This window comes from Olea europaea, chromosome 17, assembly GCF_002742605.1.
Source record: "Olea europaea var. sylvestris chromosome 17, O_europaea_v1, whole genome shotgun sequence".
NCBI classification, from domain to species: domain Eukaryota; kingdom Viridiplantae; phylum Streptophyta; class Magnoliopsida; order Lamiales; family Oleaceae; genus Olea; species Olea europaea.
In genome coordinates this window covers 2395623-2415586 of record NC_036253.1, presented here as the reverse complement: position 1 = coordinate 2415586, position 19964 = coordinate 2395623, and the positions used below count along the sequence as shown (strand labels likewise).

The window sequence follows — 19964 nt, the reverse complement described above, 5'->3', positions numbered from 1 at the left end:
TCTTTTTTCAGACATGGCACTTCCCTCACTCAAAACCAGCTGAAACCCCACTTCCTCGTCACTCATCTACCTCAATTCTATCGAAAGACCCAGGTCAGTTTATCTGTCACATGAATTTTGTTTCTGTAAATCGCTTCTGGATTTTGTTTATATGAATTTGAGCATGGTTTTTTTTTTTTTTTTTTAAATCTTCATTTGCAATTTTTTTAAATCACATCACTCACTCACGTCTCTGTAAATCCCTGATTGGAATTTTGTGTGGTATTTTTCTTAACAAAAACGAGGGGTTTAGAAAATGGGGGACTTATATCTACGCGAACATAAAATGTACATTGCATGTTGCTGATTGCTAATGTTGTTTATTATTATTCTTTTTACCGTCTTTAATTTCGAGTTTTTGGTTGCTCTATAAGAATATTAATTAAATTCATTGTTTATATTTTTGGGGAAGAAGTAATTTTTTCATTTAAAGTGGTTGTGTTTTCCAGTTAAATCTTCTAATGGAAGAAGAATTACTAGTAATAAGAACTACTTTGGAAATATTTTTATTTAATTATAAATTATTCTCCCTGTTTGATTATATTTATCCGTTTAAGCTCCATGTCGATTTTACTGCCCTTGACATTTTTTCTTGTCATTTCCTCTCAATGCTAATTAGTTGTTTGTACCTTTTGTAACGGAATGTGTGTACATGCAGGCTGCGGATTTATCACGCGAGGAAAGAGATGCTTTGGTTGGCAAAAATCAAAATTAAATAAATCCAGTATGTGTTGTTATCTGCTTTTTCAAAATCATAGTGAGGGACGACTATTTAGCAAATTTTTGTATCACCCATTCCACTTTTTTACTATTTCTTGATGTAATTTATCATATCGTATGTGCCTACAATTATAACTTTCTGTATGACAACTTTTCAAGTAAAATCATTATTCTCACCCATTCCACTTTTGTAAAAATTAGAAGCTATTATTTTAAAACATTATAATATTAAAACTTATGTTTTATCTGCCTTCATATCCTCTTTCATGATTGTCTTCACAATCTGGAGTTCTAATATGATGTAGGATAAGTTCTCTACCTAAGAATAGATGTGTGGTACTCTAGTTTTTTCGTGCAAAGTTCATTCCATCATAGCTTTCCATTGAGAGTATACACCTTCTCTAAAAAATTGTGATTTACTTGGACCACTTGCCACCATTATTTGTTCAAAAAGTGCAAAAATCGATTGATCAGTACGCTCTTGTGTAAGATTCAACGGGAAGATAGTGGTCTATGAAAATATCCATTGTTGAAGGTTCCTTGACATTTCAGAAGGGATGACAAGAATTTGCATTAGATAATGGTATAGAGGTTGGACAATTTTTAATGTTTTCCGACATCAAGGGTCATAACTTTGATGTTTGAATATAAGAAAAAAAAGTGTGTGAATTAGTGAATTTTAATAGTCAAAGAGGTATAGTAAAGAAAAGATATAGGCAAGGTCACAAAAGTTATACAAAACGTTGCCGGTTCAGACACTCGATATAAATGCAATAGGGAAAACCTTGTTCAAGCACTTCGGTTGCATATGGCTTGAAATTTCAACATGGCCAAAGACATCCAATAGCAACAATTGGGAATAGGTTGTAGCCTTCCTAAGTCACTACGAGAATTGAAAGGAATTGTTGTGATAAGATGTCTTTGGTCATGCTAAAATTTCGAGCTAGATGCAAGCGCAATGCTTGAACTAGGTTTCCCTGTTGCATTTCAACCGTATGAGCTAGTTTGTATTGTACAACTTTTTCTTAACCTTGTCTAAATCTTTCTTTGCTATACTCCTTTGACCATTAAAATTTACTCTTTCACACATTTTTTATTTATTTATTTACATATATTCAAACGTCAAAGTTACGACCCTTGACGTAGGATAATATCAGAGTTGTCCAACATCTAGACCATTATCTTGTGCAAATTCATGTTATCTCTTCTAGAATGCCAAGGAAACTTCAATAGTGATATTGTTATAGGCCACCGTCTCCATGTTGAATCCTGCAGAAGAGTGTGTGGACCAATCGATTTTTGTACTTTTTGAGCAAATAATGGTGACAAGTACTCCAAGTAAAATATAAATATTTTAAAAAAGTGGATACTCCCAATGGAAAGCTATGATGGAATGATTTTTGAACGAAAAAACTAGCGTACCACTCATCTATTCTTAGGTAAAGAACTTATCTTACATCATATTGGAACTCCAGATTTTGAAGACAAACATAGTGGAGGGAACGAAGGCAAATAAAACATAACTTTTAATATTATAATGTTTTGAAACAACAGCTTCTAATTTTTATAGAAATGGAGTGGGTGAGAATAGTGCTTTAGCTTGAAAAGTTGTCATATAGAAACTTATAAACTAGGAAGCACGGACACGTTGCCGGCGTCGACGTGTCGGTGTCTGACACGTATCGGACACCGACACGTCGCCGACGCGTGTCGGATTTCCTTGCGACGTGTTGGAGGGCTGGAGGAAAACAGTGAAGAAGAAGTAAAGAAAAAATGAAGAAGAAAGAAAGAAAAAAATGGTGTGATATTCTGACAACCGGTGGAAGAAAGAAGAACACATTAAAGGCTGTCAGACACATAAATGTACCGTACAGTCACTACAGTGTACAATTTTTATTTTTATTTTGATAGTATATGTTTTTTTTTTTTTTTTTTATTTATTCTTTAACAAAGTAACATGCAAGATTTTATTCTTTTACCATTTCACCCTTCATGTAAAAAAAAATTATTATTATTTTAGATTATTAAATTAAAATAAGTTAAAATTAATATTTTAATCAACGTGTCGAAAACATATCGTGTTGGAACTTTTTTAAAAAATCGCGTGTCAACGTGTCCGTGTCAGTGCTTCTTAGCTTATAAATATAGGCACGTAAGATATGATAAATTACCCGAAGAAATAGTAAAAAAGGGGTGATATCAAAACTGTTGAATAGTTTTCCTCCATGATTTTTAAAAAGCGGATGACAACACATAATGGATTTATTTTGCTCAAAAGAAATGCTGGATACAATCAAAACGATGACAGAACCTATTTATGTGACTTGTTAGTCTTTGATATGGGGAAGATGTAACCAACACCAGTAAAGTTGAGAAAGCTCTATGTAGAGAAATAGTTGGGGATGATTCCCAGATAAGTAAGGAGACTAGATCTATGGCATTTAACAGAGCCTGGAGAATCATGTTAGGGTTAGACTTGTGGTGTTCTTTCTGGTCATCTCCAATGGAGCCACTGGATCATGTTAGTGGCCAGGCTTGTGGTGTTCATTCTGGTACATCTGCAACAGATCAAGATAGTAACATGCTTAAGGCAAGTCAAAATTTTTCTCCAACTTTCAGAATGATGAGAAAAACAATGTACTTCAAGGTATTGTTTCGTATCTTTTATTATTGTCACAGTATTAAAATATTATGTTATTGTTCATTTCTTTCTCCCTATATTTTAACCATTTGATCATCTGATAAATTAGGCAGTGATGGGCTCTTTTCTTCAGGTAATGAAGCTCCTTCTACAGGCACTAGTGAGATTACTGGACGGGGGTGTGCTCTGATACCCAAGAATCGTGACTGTTCAGTCACAACCCCCTTGCTGAAGGATCCATTTGGTTTGTATTTCTTAGTTACCTACTTGGTTTAAAATCTGTGGCACTATGTAGGTAGATTAATAGCATTGCAGTACTAAGAAGAATAAGAAGCTAAAATCTCATTTATTGTCATTAATAGCGGTTAATAAGAATTTGTCAATTCATCTACTCTCTTGTTTGACTTCCATTGGTCCATCCCAGACTTTTCCCAGATTATACGAGTGGGCAAATGGTAGGTGAAAAGATAGAACTAGTTAATAGTCAAGATGGGAGAGGTAGCATTGGTCTTTACCCAACATCGAGTAGTGAGTCTATGGTTTGCTCCTCTATCATTCTCAGCCTTAGTGAAATGTTTTATTCTAATACTTGCGTATAAGCATGTCTGTGCATATGTTTTGTGGAAAATTCTCGTGAACACGTGCAATTGAAGGTTGTTAATTGAACATGGAATTTATTGACACACTACAGTAAAAGAGCCAAACATGACAATGAAACCTGCACAGGCGCCTTTACTAGCAGTGAAATCTACATTGATGGCCTAGCAAGTTTTTTTCTACATTTGGATGCACTGACATTTTTTCTCTCCAGTACCAGTTGCCATGTAGTGCACCATTCATCGAAAGAGCACATGAATATTGAAAGACTTATATTTGAACAAAGCCTTTAGGTTAGGCCTTGAGAAAGGTGGTATGGGTGAGATATTAGAGTAGGCTGAGCTCTCTTTTCTCGATAACACTTAATAACAAACTATTTCTTGTTTCCTATAGACACCGAATGCATTACATAATCTTTTTCAGCAATTGCCATTGCTAGAGCCACCGAAAGAGATAGAGCAACTATCCCTCTTTTTCCTTGTAACCACTATGAACGGAGTTTACTTAAGTCTATACAATAGGGGTTCTAAGTTCTAACTAGTTTGATCATTGTTCCCTTAATTAATTTTCTCTATAAGTACAATTATGAAAACTAAAATTTATTTAATAGATGCTCAGTTACTGATTTTATTTTCTTGTATGAAGGAGATAGCATCTTACTCCTTACTCTATTGTAATGAAAGCAAAAGAAATTTTTTTTTCCCAATAAATCATTGATTACAATGATTTGTACCATAAACTAACAACAATAATTTTTGCTGCAGAGAAACTTGACTGCAGCGGTTCTTTTTTCCTCTTTCATAGGTGGCTCGAACAAAAATATCCGCAACCAAACCTTCATTTCAGTTCCTGCTAGATCAGGCAAGCAAATGGCTCACCCTACTTAAAAACAAATTTTCTACCATCTTTACTTATTCTCATTGCACGTGTATTTTCTTCTTTTTCATCATTTTTGTCAACAACGGGATTCGTCCTAAAATATCAAAACACAATAAAAAAACTAATAGAAACTCAACCTGGATGACAATAAGCACAACGAAAGAGAAGATTAGTATAATATTTACACTAATGGTTATCTAACAAAATATTTAGCTGATTTTGACTTGAGTCACTTCTATATGCACATGTCCTAAAAATTTACATTGTTTTATTTTAGTTTTCACTTAAATAGTCGACTTCCATGATGATTTTGTTTGATGGAGTTGTACACCGTTGAGAATAAATTGTCTTCTCATACAAGATGCCAAATTTTTTATTGAAATACATAAATTTTCTTTTCTTCTTTATCCATAGTCCTAGTGGACTGTAAGTATTTACTAGCACTAATAACAAATCTTCATTTGCATATCATGGAAAGGACAAGACAAGGTCCGATGAATGCTTGTGTTTATTCTCTGTGTTTTTAAACAAAGAAAGATGGCTTCCTTGTTTTTGCATCAGTTAATGAAGTAGCCTTGGCTGAAAAAAATAAAGTGTATAGATGTGAACTAAAATGGGATCTTGTGATGGAGACAAATGAACAAAGCGTATTGCTGCAGCTCATAGAGGCAAAACCTACTGTTCATGCCCCTGTAATACGATGGAAATTCATAATATGTCCGGACTCTTGCCATTACTATTTATTCTGCATTAATTAAGTTTTTTCTTTGACAAGGAAGATTTTACATTGTAATACAAAGCAAATGAGCATCTAAGACTGGGCTCGTTGTGATCGTATTGCTTTTATGAGTTTTCACCTTTTGTTTTGTGCAAACTCATTTAAAGCTTGGTGAACCAATATTAATGCATCTCAAATATTGAGAGCAAATATCGTTCCCAGGAAAAGATTTATTTCATGTCTCAAGCCTTTCATTGTTCCTTTTTCTCTTTTATAGGGTTTTAGTTTCCGTCTCTTAATTTTCAACTGCAATTATTTATAAGAAGAGGATATATAATTGGTTCTATTTTCAAAGCTGTTTGCTGCAAAATTTTGAAAGCTTTGTTGTTATTATTGAGTATAGGCAATTTTTGGATTGGCTTTAGTAAATGGAATCCTTCAAAAAAAAAACCATGGGCCTACACTCTTTGTGAACGAGTAATGCCCAATCCCACCACAAGTCTAATCAGTTGGCCCACAGCCAACTGCTGACCTATCAGACCTGAGCACGCCATTCAGATGGTCAGGCCTTGGAAGATCCACCTATCTCCTTCGACTGTGTTGGGTAAAAGAGAGATAGAGGGGGCCAACTCTTGCTCGACGATTATGGCCAAGTTAGAGGGAGGCCCTCACCTTCTCTTGCTTCAACTATCGTGAAAGAGACTCCCACCTACACTTGTCCATTTTACTTAAGGGGACTCTTTTCCCTTGGACTTGTTTAGCTTCTTGAATGTCTTTTCCGCCACATGCTATCTATTATAGCTGCTAATAACCCGCAGTATAGGTGGTAATCAAGTAGTATTAATTGACATGCCATTGTAAATGTTGGGATAAGTGTTCCACCAATTAATTGTCATCTAGAATGCCTATCATCGGCAAGAGTTGTAGTCGTCCTAAAACTTTCGTGCTTTTATGTCTGTCTTTTAAATTTGATAATTTGGCATTATGAACCCTACCAATAGATGGGCCTTGTGCTTAGCCAATGTAGGAAATTGAAGCTTAATCATAGTTTGGCTTAAGTTTGCAATGTGGTATGGTGAATGGAGGTACAAACAAGCAATCCAAGTTCAAGCGTTCATGCATACCTTTTTGCAGAAAAGTATTATTATTATTATTATTCTTTTTTTTTAAACCAAATGAAGGACTGTAATAAATGCTTACCTAATGTTTGACCTGACAATTAATATGTAATAAATTTTCACAAAGGTCATGACCAAACTCTCTTCAATTCCGTCTTTTACTCAATTAACAAACACACACATTCCAAACGGAAAAATTTCATTCAAAAGAAGAAAGCCAGGTTTTAAAGCCTCGGGTTCCATCGAGAAACATTCTTCATCGTCAAAGTTTTCCGAAAGCAACATATTAAGTAAGGTTGAGGTGCATGTGTTTATCCCGTTATTTAATTTTGGATTTTTGATATGATATGTGTGAATGGTGATATGACACATTGCTATGGCACAATTTAATTGAAGTGATTATTCTCTGGTTCTATAATGAAAGCTCCACACAACTTAGATTTTAGTCTTGTTTAAAAAATTTGGGGTCACACACACATATGTGTGTGTTTGTGTATATATATATATCATTGAATGATGCGGCATTCTTTGAGATTTTTTTGGTCTTTCGATTTCGAGTTTTTATTTATTTATCTTTTCATGTCATTCAATTTTGAATTTTTGTTTTCTAAGAATATTAATTAAATTCATTGTATATTCTATTTGGGGGACAAGTAATTTTTCATTTAAAGTTATCGTTTTTCACTTCTTTGCGGTATCAATCCTTATTGGGAAAATAAGAATTATTTGTCTCAAACACTACTTTGTAAACATATATATGAATTAATGACTATTCTCCTTATTTGATTAATTTTATCCTCTAAGCTTCATGTTTGATCCTATTGACATATCATTTCCTCTCAGTGATAATTAGTTGTTTGAACCTTTTGTAATGGTATGCACGTATATGTAGGTCGTGCCCTGTGAAGAGGATTTATCACAAGAGGAAAGATATGGCTCGCACTAGTAAAAGTCAAAAGAAGAAAAATCCATCACCTTTTGTTTTCCGCTTTTTCAAAATAATGTTCGGCGATGGCTATTCAGATGTTTTGGTATCACATTGTTTCTCTTTTTTACTATATCCTTGTATAATTTATCATGTCTTACATGTCTATAATTATAACTTTTTATATGATAACTTTCCAAACAATCATTAGTTTTGGCCTCTCATTTCCATGCCCGTGTTTGAGCCCCATTTTTCGAGAATGAATTTCGTAAAAAGTATTTTTTTTTAGGAGAAAGTATAGTTAAAATTTTAGGTTTACGCGTAAGATTATTTTATTGGAAGAATGTTTGATTGAAAATGAGTTATGGAAAAATTTAGTTTTAAATAATGGGTCTCAAACACGGGCTATATACATATATTTTTATTATTATTTAAACTACTAGGGATGTCATATTTTATTAAAAAAGAATAAAGTTAGTACAAACTTTGGAAGGTTCTCAACCTAATCTTAGCTAAATGAGTAGAAGAGAATAACTTATCTTGTTTATATATAGGTGAGAAAAATTTATAAGTTAAAAAACCTACACTATATATGATCTAGCCATACTCGTAATCATAAGGTTACCGTAGGCTTTTTTTTTTTTTTTTTTTGGCTCCTATTCACTTTAAGATTCTCTACTTGAAGGAGATTGAGTAAACGTATTATGGAACCTCATGTTCGGAAAATCTATAGCTTCCTCACATTCATAGGTGTCTCATTATACTCCCTTGGCCTCGAAAAAGATTTGTAACACGTTTCCATGTCCAGTTACATATATTGCTCATATCAGACCATTCCTAACTGAAGACTCATGACCAACCTCCGCCGGCCTTTTTTCCATATGTATCAAGTTACCTTTCAAATTTTTGCGTTCCCTCTTTTACCATTTCCTTCAGCCGCCCGGAAGGCCTTCTGCTATGCCTCATGCCACCAAGGGGAAAGAGCCTGTTGGGTATTTTGATACCAAATAAACCCGAGACTGCGACTAGTCGTGTCGAAATAATATTCGTAGGCTTCATTAGAAGTCCGTTATTGAATCTTTAATTAATAAGTTGACCAAAACCACAATTTGCAACCCAATTGCTAGAGAGGAGCCAAGACTCTTGTGTGAATAATTATTATGTGCGAGGCCAGACCCACTTGGTTATTTAACTTATTTCTTGTGGCACCTATGTGTATTATGGAATATGCTACTTGTATGTAATGCGGTGTCGATAATGGTGCCCACCCACTTACATGGAAGTGAACCCACTTTGGATAAATTATATTTTATTCGAAGTGGATCTCCCTTTATGTGAGGGGGTGAACACTGTTATGGACATCCTGATGTACATGGAGCATCACCTATATATTATTTACTTGGCCCTTTGTAGATATTATAATACATACACATGGTTTCCTTTATTCTCTTTGAGAGAAAGTGCAGCTTCTTTTTTGTGACCTTGGTTCTTTGACCTCCGGCTGCCTTATCCGGTCTCTGTTTGACCGCGCTTCCTTTCCTGGCCTTGAATCTGTCCCTGGCTCCTTTGTGACCTCTGGCTGCCTTGGTGATTCCTATGTGGTTGTGGTGTGAAATTCATTGAGATAGTCTGCTGTTGGAGTTGCCTTATGGTTTGGGTTTGATCTGAGCCCTGTACAATCCATTTTGGTGCCAATTCCATTATTGAATTTATAGTGTTCATTCTCTGATTATCAATTGATATTGCTTAACTTTGTGTTTTGATTATTGATTGAAGGTTAATTTATCTCCACAGAGCCATCTTTCGGTTTCTTTGAAATTATAACTTTAACGAGTTTTGCTTTTGCTCACTCCTCCATGCTCCACCATCGAAAGGGGCTTTGAAATGCCTATATTGCCTGCCATTTGTTATTTTCCTTCAAAAAAAAAATTTCTCCTCGGTATAGGTCTTGGTTCTTGATTTTGCAAAAATCTGCAGAGTACCCTGTGAGTTTACAATTCAAGCAATATTTTGGAATTTTCCCATAACAAATTCTTGCCAATATCCCTCGTCTTTGACGTTGGGTACATACACAATCCAAATTCAATGGTGTCTTTCAGCCAAAATGCCATGTTCAATGCAAACTCGAGCATATCTAGGCTGATTTCCTAACCTTGGCTTCGTCCAATTGTAAAGGAGCACAGTTAAGACTAGGAAAAAAGGGCAAGTTGGAGTATGTTTGCACACTCTCATGGAAAAGCTATCAGGATAACATAAATTCTTCAACTATAAATGAGTAAAATGTTCGTCTTGATAAAAAATAATACGTATGCTTAATATCGAGATGTTCAACCTTGGGATCCCCAATGAAACCGAAATTTTGAAATGCTTTTCTGATCCTGTTAAAAGGAGTCACCCCATGCGAAAATTTTCCAATAACTATGTTTGATCTGCTTTCTTCCCCTCTTTCACGTTTGTCTTCAAAATTTGGAGTTATAATCTAATGTAGGATAAGTTGATCACCTAAGATCAGATGTGTGGTACACTAGTTTTTATGTACAAAAATCATTTCATGATAGATTCCCTTTGGGAGTATACACTTGTCTGAAAAATTGTAATTCATTTGCAGTACTTGCCACCAATATTTGTTCAAAAAGTGCAACAATTTATTGGTCAACACACTCTTTTGGTGGATTCAACTGGGAGGCAGTGGCCTGTAAAAATATCCAGTATTGATGGTTACCTGGCATTCAAGAAGGGATGGCATGAATTTGCAATAGACCATGGTCTAGAGGTTGGGCATCTTTTGATATTCTCCTACATCAAGGGTGGTAACTTTGATGTTCGAATATATGGAAGAAGTGGACGGGAAATAGTGAATTTTAATAGTCGAAGGGGTATAGAAAAGAAAAAATCTAGGCAGGGTCAAGAAAAGATCTTGCTGAAGAATCCATTTGGTATGTACTTCTTTGTTACTTTAATTTTATTTACACATCTATGGCATGTTATAGGTGGACTACTAAGAAGAAAAAAATTATTAGCATGCACCTAGTTAATAAGAGTTTGACTTTCTGTGTCATTTCATCACTGTCTTGTGTCTTGTTTTAACTCCGATTGATCCGTCCCAGACTTTTTCCAAACCAAACAGGTGGGGGAACGGTAGGTAGGTTTGCTCTTTCTTCTTCATTTTGAGCCTTAGTGAATCATTTATTCTAATTCTTGTGTAGAGGCATGTCTATGCATATGTTTTGCAGCAAATTTTCATCAACACAGAGAGCTGAGCTTGTTAGTTGAACATGGAATTTTTTGACACGATACAGGAAAAGTGCCAAACATGGAAACGAAATCTGCACAGGTAGCTTTACAAGCCATGAAAGATATGTCATCTGGTTTGGACTCAGATGTTGCAGTCTCTTTCCTTTTACTGGAAGTGAAATTCCTATCGTACCTGGTATGTCACTACTTGTTAAACTAAAGTTCTTTTCTTTCATAAAAACAGAAAAATCAACTTTTTCCCCCTGTATCTCAAAATTGATGCGATCGGAAGTTGAATTCTTATTCTTCTTAATATTTATGCATGCTCTCCATTTGTTTGTCATCAATCATATAGTAATTGGTAAACGCAAATTGAGTAACTTTCACATACTTTAGGTTTTCATAATAATTTGTTTGGACTTCCATCCTTTTAATGTGGGTTCCTCCAAAATTTAAAATAATGAAATCGGATGTCATATCCAGGTCTTGAAATTTGGTAGATATAGATGTGGCATCAAGATTTTGGCAATGGAATGATAGAAATCAATACTTTCACCATGGTTTATTAAAAGCTAAAAACACAAATTATTAGTACTTTGTATCTTTGAATAATATTCATTTGATGATACTGCATAGTTAAAGATGGTCGACTGGTACAAAAAGACAACAATTTTCAACAACTGTTTCTTTTCATTTGTGCGCTGAGATACTTTTTACACCTGAACGCTTTGATTTCTTAACATTGTTGTCATACGTGACCAGGAACTACCGATATTTCTTCCACCAATTGAAGGAGAAAATGAGGGAGGGCACGGGCTGGTTGTCTACCTTAGAGATTCAGCCAGCAGACTCTGGCCAATGCTTCAGACTACCATATTCAGCATTACATCATTTTCAGATGGCTGGAAACAATTTTGTGAAAAAAACAATGTCAAGACAGGAGATTCATGCAAACTTAAACATGAAAAAAGCATTCGGGGGAGCATCTACAGGGTCGATGTTATTAAAAAACCAGTTGTTTAGTCTTTTGAAATGTGTCGACGAAGCATGCCTTGCATGGCTAAAATAAATTTCAGTAAACAGGAACCTTGGACTGGTTATGAAGATTTCATAAAAAGTTTAGTATTTTGTGGCTAGTAATTGGATCGTTGGTATGAGAGGATGCTGGTGTTTGGACAATTGTTTGTGTTTTGTACAATGTTTGGATCATTCAAACTGCACTATGTTCGTGTATGGACCCATGTTTTAGCTAAAATTTTGCATGTTGGCTTAGTAAGTTTTCTCTACATTTTGGGTTGAAAATCGACTCTCTGATTTTTGCACTAGCTTTAATCTCTTTAGCAAATGCCGTTTGATGCACCTTTCATCCAAGCACGAGTTGCTTTTTTTATTTGTTTAATCTTGTGATAGTACAAGTTTCGATGTTTTTCTTTGCTTATTTTCTAAATCTCAATTACCTAAGTGTTACGTATAACCTTGAAGAATTTGGAATTTTAGTGCCTCAAATGTTATATATAACGTACTCTAATGTCATTTTCAATAAATTGTATATTGTATTATTCAATTTTGTTCAGATTTTTGTGCCCTCAATTTTTGTGGGCCTGAGGTGACTAACTCTTCGGTGAGGGGAAATTACATCAATCCATATCTATATGTGTTAAGATCCAACTTAAAAAATCAGATTCAAAGTTTGTTTATTTAAAAATCAGATTTTTTAATTAATTAATATATATAAAATAAATGTTTTTACTAACTATAACAATTCAAAAGCTAATTCATCTACCACACAATTTCTATCCCAAATCCTAATTCTCTCTCACCTCATCTTTATCACCAAGCTGCACACAACCACCATCTCCAAGCTGCACACAACCACCATCGATGAAGGCAATCCACACGCCGACCACTGGAGGCAAGCGCCGCAAATGACGCTTTCGACATGACCATACACAACTAGCAGCATTTTAGTTCTAGTGATGGCGAGGTGATGGTTGTGTGCAATGGTGCTAGGCACCGCATTGCAGCATGCTGTGCTGCCTGCAGCGACGCTCATTGCTGATTCAGCCTTGCTGTACGCCGTGGTCGAGATCTGTTATGCATCGTGGTTGGGATCTGTAGATCCGTAATCTGATATGGGTTTTTGGGTGTGTTTTCAGTTGTTGGATAGGGATTGAGGTGGTAGTGGTGCTCATGGTGGTGGTGTTTGGGTGGTGGTGGCTTTGTTGGATCCAAGGGTGGCGAAGGTATACTGGATTTGGTGGTGGCTATGATTTTGTTGGTGACAGTGGTAGTTGAGATAATAGTTTTGCTGTCGAGAGATGGTGGTGGCTTTAGCGATGATGGATGCATGTGGTTGTGGTGGTGCATTGTTGGCAGTGGTCGTTTTGGTGGTCGTCGTGGTAGTGGTAGTGGAGGCTGCTATGGTGATAGTAGGTTTAATAATTTTTTGGTTGGTCATGACGGTGTAGCATGGTAGAGATGGGCGACTGTTGGTGGTGGAGGTGGTAGTGGTGTTGAAATCATCAATTTTTTTATCCAAGTGGTGGTGGTGGTAGTGGCGGTGGCGAATCTAATGGGTCTCGATTTGTGGTCATGACGGTGATTGTAATAATTTTTTTCGTGGTGATGAATCTAGCGCGACGATATGGTGGTGTTTTCTGTGATGCATTGATTTGTTTGAGGTGGTGGTGGAGTAGTTGATGGTAGTAGTGAGATAATGGTCGTAAGTGTTGGTAGTGCTCACAAATTATTTGGTTGGTTGTGACCATTATATTAGTTAATCTGTGACCAATAAACAATATGTGACCAATGAGAAATAATGTGACCTAAAAAATTTTGAATTTGCTACAGATAATTTGATGATTTGTGATTGTAATTTAAGTTATGACTTATAATATTTGTGATTTGTGATCGATAAATAAATTGTGACTGAATAATAAGTTGATAGCTTGTGAGAATATAATAAGTTGTGACTTATAATAAAAATTTTGATTTGTGACCGACGAATAAATTGTGATCTATAAAATTTTTGAATTGTAACCGTAAAATAATTTATGACATACAAATTCTCATTTGCGATCGAAAAATAATATGTGACTAACTAAATCGTTAATTTGTCACCAAAATGTATAGATGTGTAACCTTTATTTAATTAATAAAATATGTAATTAATTAATTAAATCATAAATAAATTTTAATAAATATTTGATTTTAGAAATTTGAAACCTTTGTTCTTAATTTTGAAATGAGTAATACTTAACCTCTTAGTTATAAATTTTTTCCCCTCGCATAATATCCAACCTCGGACTTGATTAGAGCTTGAACACTTGAGAGAGTGGTGACTAAATCCATCAAATTAATGTTATTGTCGTGGGATAATCCCAAAAGAATAACATATACTAGTCGAGTATGTACGTTACATTAAGGACAAGTATTCTTAATTGGTGCTCCTGCTTGTCGTTGACTCACTAGATTGGTAATTGAAGTATACATTTTATCAAGCTTGATTGTTGGACACATTATATAATGTCTTAGAAGTTTTTGAGATAAGTTCTATGTTAATTATGCCATGTGCGACTGTTGTTGCTATGTGCTTTTATTAATGTGAGTCTCGTCCTTTGGAATTGGATTTGGCCTTATCCCCCTGGTTGCTTTTCTAAATTTGGCCTTGTGTTAGGTGCTTTGCCTTGTAATGACCTATCTATTAAACACGTGAAGCTCTCTTTTACTTTTGTGACGATGGTGGTATACGGTGATTGCAATTTTGAAGTGGTTGAAGGCAATGTTGATCGTTGAATTGTACTTTTATGAGGTGGCCGTGAATGGTCAGATGCTGAAATTGGTGGTTGATTTCCCTCCTTTATAGGTGGGTCTACTTTTCCCAAACGGAGGGCAAATTTGTCATTTCATTACACTTTAACGGTCAAATTGGACAGATTCTGTCAACTGGGACGAACTATGACCGTTTCCTCAAACATTGAGATGTTTGGTGCTATTTTAAAAGGTTGGGATAGATCTGCAATAGTTTTGAAAGGTTGGAACCAAATGTGCAATTTCCTGGTAAACCTTCTTCTTCTTCGTCTATCTCGACTGTCTGCTCAGTTAGAACTCGAATACAATAAAAACCCGCCGAGTCGCTTATTGACCCAGTCTCGCTTTATGGATTCCCATGGAAGATCATTTTCAAAGCGAATCGCAGAATCGGTGGTCGGAAAATCGTGCCCAATATGCTTGAGACACGTGGAAATTCGCGATGCGGCAGTGGTTATCCCATGTATGCACACCTACTGTACCCTCTGCATCCGCAGGTGGAGCGACCTGAAGCGAAAGTGCCCTCTTTGCAACACGGATTTCGATTCTTGGTTCTACAAAATCAACCTTTCTTCTAGGAAATTTGAGAAAGAAAATTTATTGCCGTCTGGGGAGGATAAAAGGGTAAATTTGACTTTCCGGGATGATTACGCATTCCGGAGACGAAGAACTCAATTTTTCGAACAAAGGTTAATTATTTTTATTTAATTATGTTGCATTTTTTAGTTTTATTTGAAATACATTACGGGAATTTTATTGAATTGGACGAAAACAAGATTGGAGGATTGAATTTTGAATTTTAGATGAATTAAGGAAAGAATAATTAAAAAGCAGTGTAATTTAGCATAATCATCCTATTCTTCTAATGAATAATGTATATTCTTTTAAGTTTGTGGTATTAGAAATATTGTATTTTTATCCAGTTGAATTTAAAGTAAACTTTTTGGATAGGGAAATATTGGTTACTAGAAAAAAAAAATGTTTTGCAGGGAGATATATCCCTTAAACTGTTATAAAACAATTAACAAGAAGCTCATTTTGAAATATAACGCAAGGGATGTTTTTCATCTGCATTTTCTTTCCTTTTCTTTCTTTTTTGTTATAGAGCTCCACATAATTTGAAAACATTTCTGTTGTTTCAATTTCTCGCCCAAATCTTGCTCAGGTTAATTACGAGATCCCGAGAAGAATCAAGAAATGCGAGGTCTCGAGTGAGGTCGTTGCCAAGGCAACGAACATTTGGACATGAAGGTCATGAGCACCCTCATATTATTGCTGAAAGAGTCAAACAGTGGCGTGCCAGGTAGTATATTGCCTTGCAAAATGATCTCATGTTTCTGAAATATGCGCTTATCGTAAGTGAAGCTAAATGATTCAAAGATAATTTTTGTTGATTCACTGTGTTTTCTTGTATGATAATTGGATTATATGGTCTTTTATAGTATATACGAGCAGAGGTTGCAAGCTGTTCCCCTCTCTTCGAAGACATTTCTTGTTCAGGTACATGCAATATGCCAAGGCTATTATCTTCAATTTCATGAAGGTGCATTTGATTGCAATCATGGAATTTGCATGAAAAGAAAATAAATTCTAGGTAATTCAATTGTCTAGAATTTATTTGCGTGAAAATTATCGATTAAATGTGTTTGATTGATTTAATTTTTAACCTAAAAAAATGTTATACTTGTCCTTTTTTATTGGTGGGTAGATGAGAGAGTGAATTTTCTAGAAAATAAAATCTTACTCTCTCTAAAAAAAATATTTTCCTAGATTTTGAGGAAAATATGATTACGTGACCAAAAGTAGGAAAATATTTTCCATGGAAAAAAAATGGCAATCAAACAGCACACAAATAGAAATTTGGGTGAAAAAAACATATTTTTCATGGAAAATATTGGCAATTAAATGCACCTGAAGAGTTTATCAATATGCTAGACTGGAGATTGGTCATCTGATAAAATTAAACCCAATAGAAGTTCTTACCGGAGCTGAAAATGAATAATTTCCTTCTCCCTGTACCCTGATACCGGAAACAGGGTGTAGATCATTTGACAAAGCTATTAAGCGAAGTTTCTTCTTTGCTCAGTACAATTTTTTTCTAAACTATGACGCGAAGTTGATGTGTGACTAGATAAGAATGTTTGTGGAGACTGATCTAAGTATTTGTTTAAATGCGATTTTCTTTTTCAATTGGGCAGACCAAGCTTTCCTGTAAGGAGAGTAGGAATTGATGCAATAACTGAGTTTAGGTAGCCCATGGTGTTGCAATAAATGGATGTAAACGTTTTTAACTTCACCCTAATTCATATTTTCAGAAAATGGAAGGGCATAATGGCATAAAACAAAAAATACTAAAGAAAATAGAACCATGGATACAGAGGGAGCTGCAGGCTGTTCTTGGGGATCCAGATCCCACCATCATTGTACATGTTGCCACCTCGATTTTCTTCTCAAGACATGAAAAGAAGCATAAAGGCTTTCCAGAACAAGTGGGCACTGAAGATGATTTTCTTGCATCTCTGCGGCCATTTCTTCATGAGCAAACAGATATGTTTTGGCATGAACTTAGGTACATTATCTGCACAGAATTATCATTCTGCCTATTTCAGATTTATTCAGTACTACGAAACTATCTTTAAGACTGAATCTTTTCTTGTTGAAAATGGCTCATTTGATAGACATTTTTATCGTGCTGAGGTATCTAAATAAACTTAGCATATACAGTTTGTTAGAAAATAAATAGGAAGTTATCCTGAATCAAATCTACGAGATATTATCACTCACTCTTGAACAGATCTATGATTCCTGACCCAAAATAGCTGTCGATTGGTGTGCATGTTGGCTGTGTTTCATTTGTTTATAATCTTCCCTTTCCACTCTGTTCTGTGTTTTAACTTTTCAATTTTATTTTATTTTTTTCTCTTCCTTCTCTATCTTTACCTTGGTGAGGGGGAGGGGGATGCCGGCAGGGTAGGTTTGAGTGTATCTAAGTTTTCTTCTTCTGCTCATATATACAATCTAATGGAAAAAGGTCCCAATACATTTTTGCAGATGTTTTGCAGAGAGCTCTTTCTCGATGGAAACATATGATACTGTGGTAGAATACAAAGCATTGGACTAAGAAAGATGGAATTCCGCTCTAGACTGCCTGATTCTACTTCAATGGAGGCTATCAGTTTGTGCAGAGATTTATACATCGTTCAACATAAAAGGCTGAAGAATACAACGTTGTTGTTGGGGAAGACTCAGGTTTTGGAGCTAATCCAAAATAGCTGAAGATTCTGTATTCATGATAGAAGCATACATCAAGACGAGGCAAAAATGCATTGATAAAATACTACTTTGAACCTAACAGGGTGGCCATCGAAATGGGGACCTCTCCTTCAGTTCGAAGCAGCGACGCTGAGCATTGAAGGTTGGCAAGACTTCATCTGGACGAGAGCTTCATGGGTTGAATAAAATTGACATTTAGCCTTACTTATAAGTTACTTTTCTTTTATAGTTCTTGATGTATACTCCAAAGAGAGTACCAAATTACCAGTAAATAAGCTTATAAGTTACTATTCTTTAATAGTCCATACCGTTCATTATGCCAGGTCCAGTTTGGTGCCATATCGTTCCTTATAAGGAATGGCATGGCCTTTATTTCAAGACTGATTTACTCTGTACTCCAATACAAAAAATTAACTATAGGGAACAATATTGCTCGAGGAAATTTTACTCTCTGTTTACCTTTTTCTTTTTCAATATTTCTTAGGTAATTTATTGTAGGAAATTTGCGACTGAATTGGAATATCAACTTTTAAAAGTGAAGTTTTCAGTTCTCACTTGAAGTCCTCAATGACCAAAGTTATCAATGTGGAAGAATAGAATTGCATGTGAATTTCAGCGAATTTGATAAAAATGCTAATTGAATTGTCATTTTTGTATTTTAATACAGGAAAATAAATTTTATTATTTACATTGACATTTTCGATTACATGAGTCATATATTTGGTCTCAGCTTGATGGGGATTAAAATTAAAATTTTAGTAAATTTTAATAAAAGTGGATGAAATGTTGTGGGTCCCATAAAAAATGTGGTTAAAATTCATTGTTAACTTTTACTTAAATTAAAAATTTTCAAATAGGTATTTCGAATAGGAAATTCGGAGGTACATAAGTTGTTGAAGCCTAAGATGAGTAAAAAGTTTCATTAATCACTGAACTTAGCACAATGTCACATTATAGTCATTGGACTTTGTTTTGTTGTTGAACGGTCACTGAACTTACAAATGCGCACTCCATCCATCACTCAGCACGCCTACTGTTTGAAACAAAGATTAAGGTGGTTGTACACGGCATGGTGTACAACATGCTTGTGCAAGCATGGTCCTTGAAACAATCTCAAGTGGCTTGACGACAGTCCATGTGGCAACCGATGGCGTGAAACTCGGGTCATGAGGGATGCGATTTCAATTACAAAACATGATCATGAAACCCATTTTCCCTAATTCTAATTTGTGAACCCTAAATCAATTTCCTTCAACAATCTCCCCCAATTCGATTGTTCCAGGCTTTGCGATTGGCAAAAATTGTTCGTCTTCTGTCATGGATTGGACCATTTGGTTTTATTTTTATTTAATTGGGCTTGTATAGTGGGCTAGCCTAAGCATTTCACTTTGAAGGTTGTTTTGTTCTATATAGGTTGTATTGAAAGCTTTGGAAAAACGTCGTTGAATGAATTGAAATTGAGGCTTTGGCTTGCAGTTATTGTTTTCTCCCCTTGTCCCCTTCTTCGTTCCTTCTCTGGTTCTACCCTCTTCTTGTTGCTTTCTTTCTTCTTCTTCTTTTTCTTTTTCTGCTGCTGTCTTCTTCTTATTGTGTTCTGCTTTTCTCCCTCTTCTTTCTCCTTCTAGTGTTCTTCTTCTTCTCATTTCGATTGGAAATTAACTGATTTTGGTTGAAGTTGAGCTCCAACCAAACAAGTGGTATCAGAACAGACATATTATACCGGGCAATCGATAGTCATGGATACAAGGTCTAAGGCAGTTGATGAACATGTGAAAAAGCTGGGTCTGGAGATTGCTGATTCGGGTAACTCATTCAAGTCTGCTACCAACAGATTGGAGGTCAAACTGAAATCAAGAGATCATACCCTCCAGGTATTTGATCAAAGGCAAGAAAAAATGAGAATACCTTATTAGATATGAATCAAAATTATGAGAAAATGGTAGCTATGTTGACACAAACATCTATTGTTCTTAGAATAGAACAGAAAAACAAAGGGATAGAAGGATTTAT

General features: G+C 35.2%; 2 protein-coding genes across 4 annotated transcripts; both read left to right on the top strand.

Moving 5' to 3' along the window:
• The first annotated feature begins 2799 nt into the window (after positions 1-2799).
• LOC111366027 (B3 domain-containing protein Os02g0598200-like) lies at positions 2800-12196 on the top strand. Of its 3 annotated transcripts, none has more exons than XM_022986650.1 (7): positions 2800-3406; positions 3534-3644; positions 4762-4858; positions 7605-7743; positions 10246-10573; positions 10937-11067; positions 11634-12196. In XM_022986650.1, the coding sequence occupies exons 4-7, from the start codon at positions 7645-7647 to the stop codon at positions 11892-11894; spliced, it is 819 nt and encodes a 272-aa protein (XP_022842418.1). In that variant the 5' UTR covers positions 2800-3406; positions 3534-3644; positions 4762-4858; positions 7605-7644; the 3' UTR covers positions 11895-12196. The 3 variants fall into 3 exon arrangements, with proteins under 3 accessions (XP_022842418.1, XP_022842419.1, XP_022842420.1); XM_022986651.1 differs by having other exon boundaries at positions 3514-3644; XM_022986652.1 differs by lacking the exon at positions 4762-4858.
• Positions 12197-14828: 2632 nt separating this feature from the next.
• Positions 14829-18423, top strand: LOC111365510 (E3 ubiquitin-protein ligase Topors). The gene is made up of 5 exons (XM_022986065.1): positions 14829-15370; positions 15847-15984; positions 16124-16181; positions 16997-17250; positions 17733-18423. The coding sequence occupies exons 1-5, from the start codon at positions 14829-14831 to the stop codon at positions 17800-17802; spliced, it is 1062 nt and encodes a 353-aa protein (XP_022841833.1). The 3' UTR covers positions 17803-18423.
• Positions 18424-19964: the final 1541 nt, after the last annotated feature.

Excerpts from the sequence above, each read along its gene's own strand:
- LOC111366027 (XM_022986652.1), top strand. The coding sequence starts at position 7,645 with ATGGCTCGCACTAGTAAAAGTCAAAAGAAGAAAAATCCATCACCTTTT. Across the intron at positions 10,574-10,936 it reads CTTGCTGAAGAATCCATTTG|GAAAAGTGCCAAACATGGAA; the intron begins GTATGTACTTCT and ends GACACGATACAG. Across the intron at positions 11,068-11,633 it reads TGAAATTCCTATCGTACCTG|GAACTACCGATATTTCTTCC; the intron begins GTATGTCACTAC and ends ATACGTGACCAG.
- LOC111365510 (XM_022986065.1), top strand. The coding sequence starts at position 14,829 with ATGACCGTTTCCTCAAACATTGAGATGTTTGGTGCTATTTTAAAAGGT. Across the intron at positions 15,985-16,123 it reads GTCAAACAGTGGCGTGCCAG|TATATACGAGCAGAGGTTGC; the intron begins GTAGTATATTGC and ends GGTCTTTTATAG. Across the intron at positions 17,251-17,732 it reads ATGTTTTGGCATGAACTTAG|ATGTTTTGCAGAGAGCTCTT; the intron begins GTACATTATCTG and ends ACATTTTTGCAG.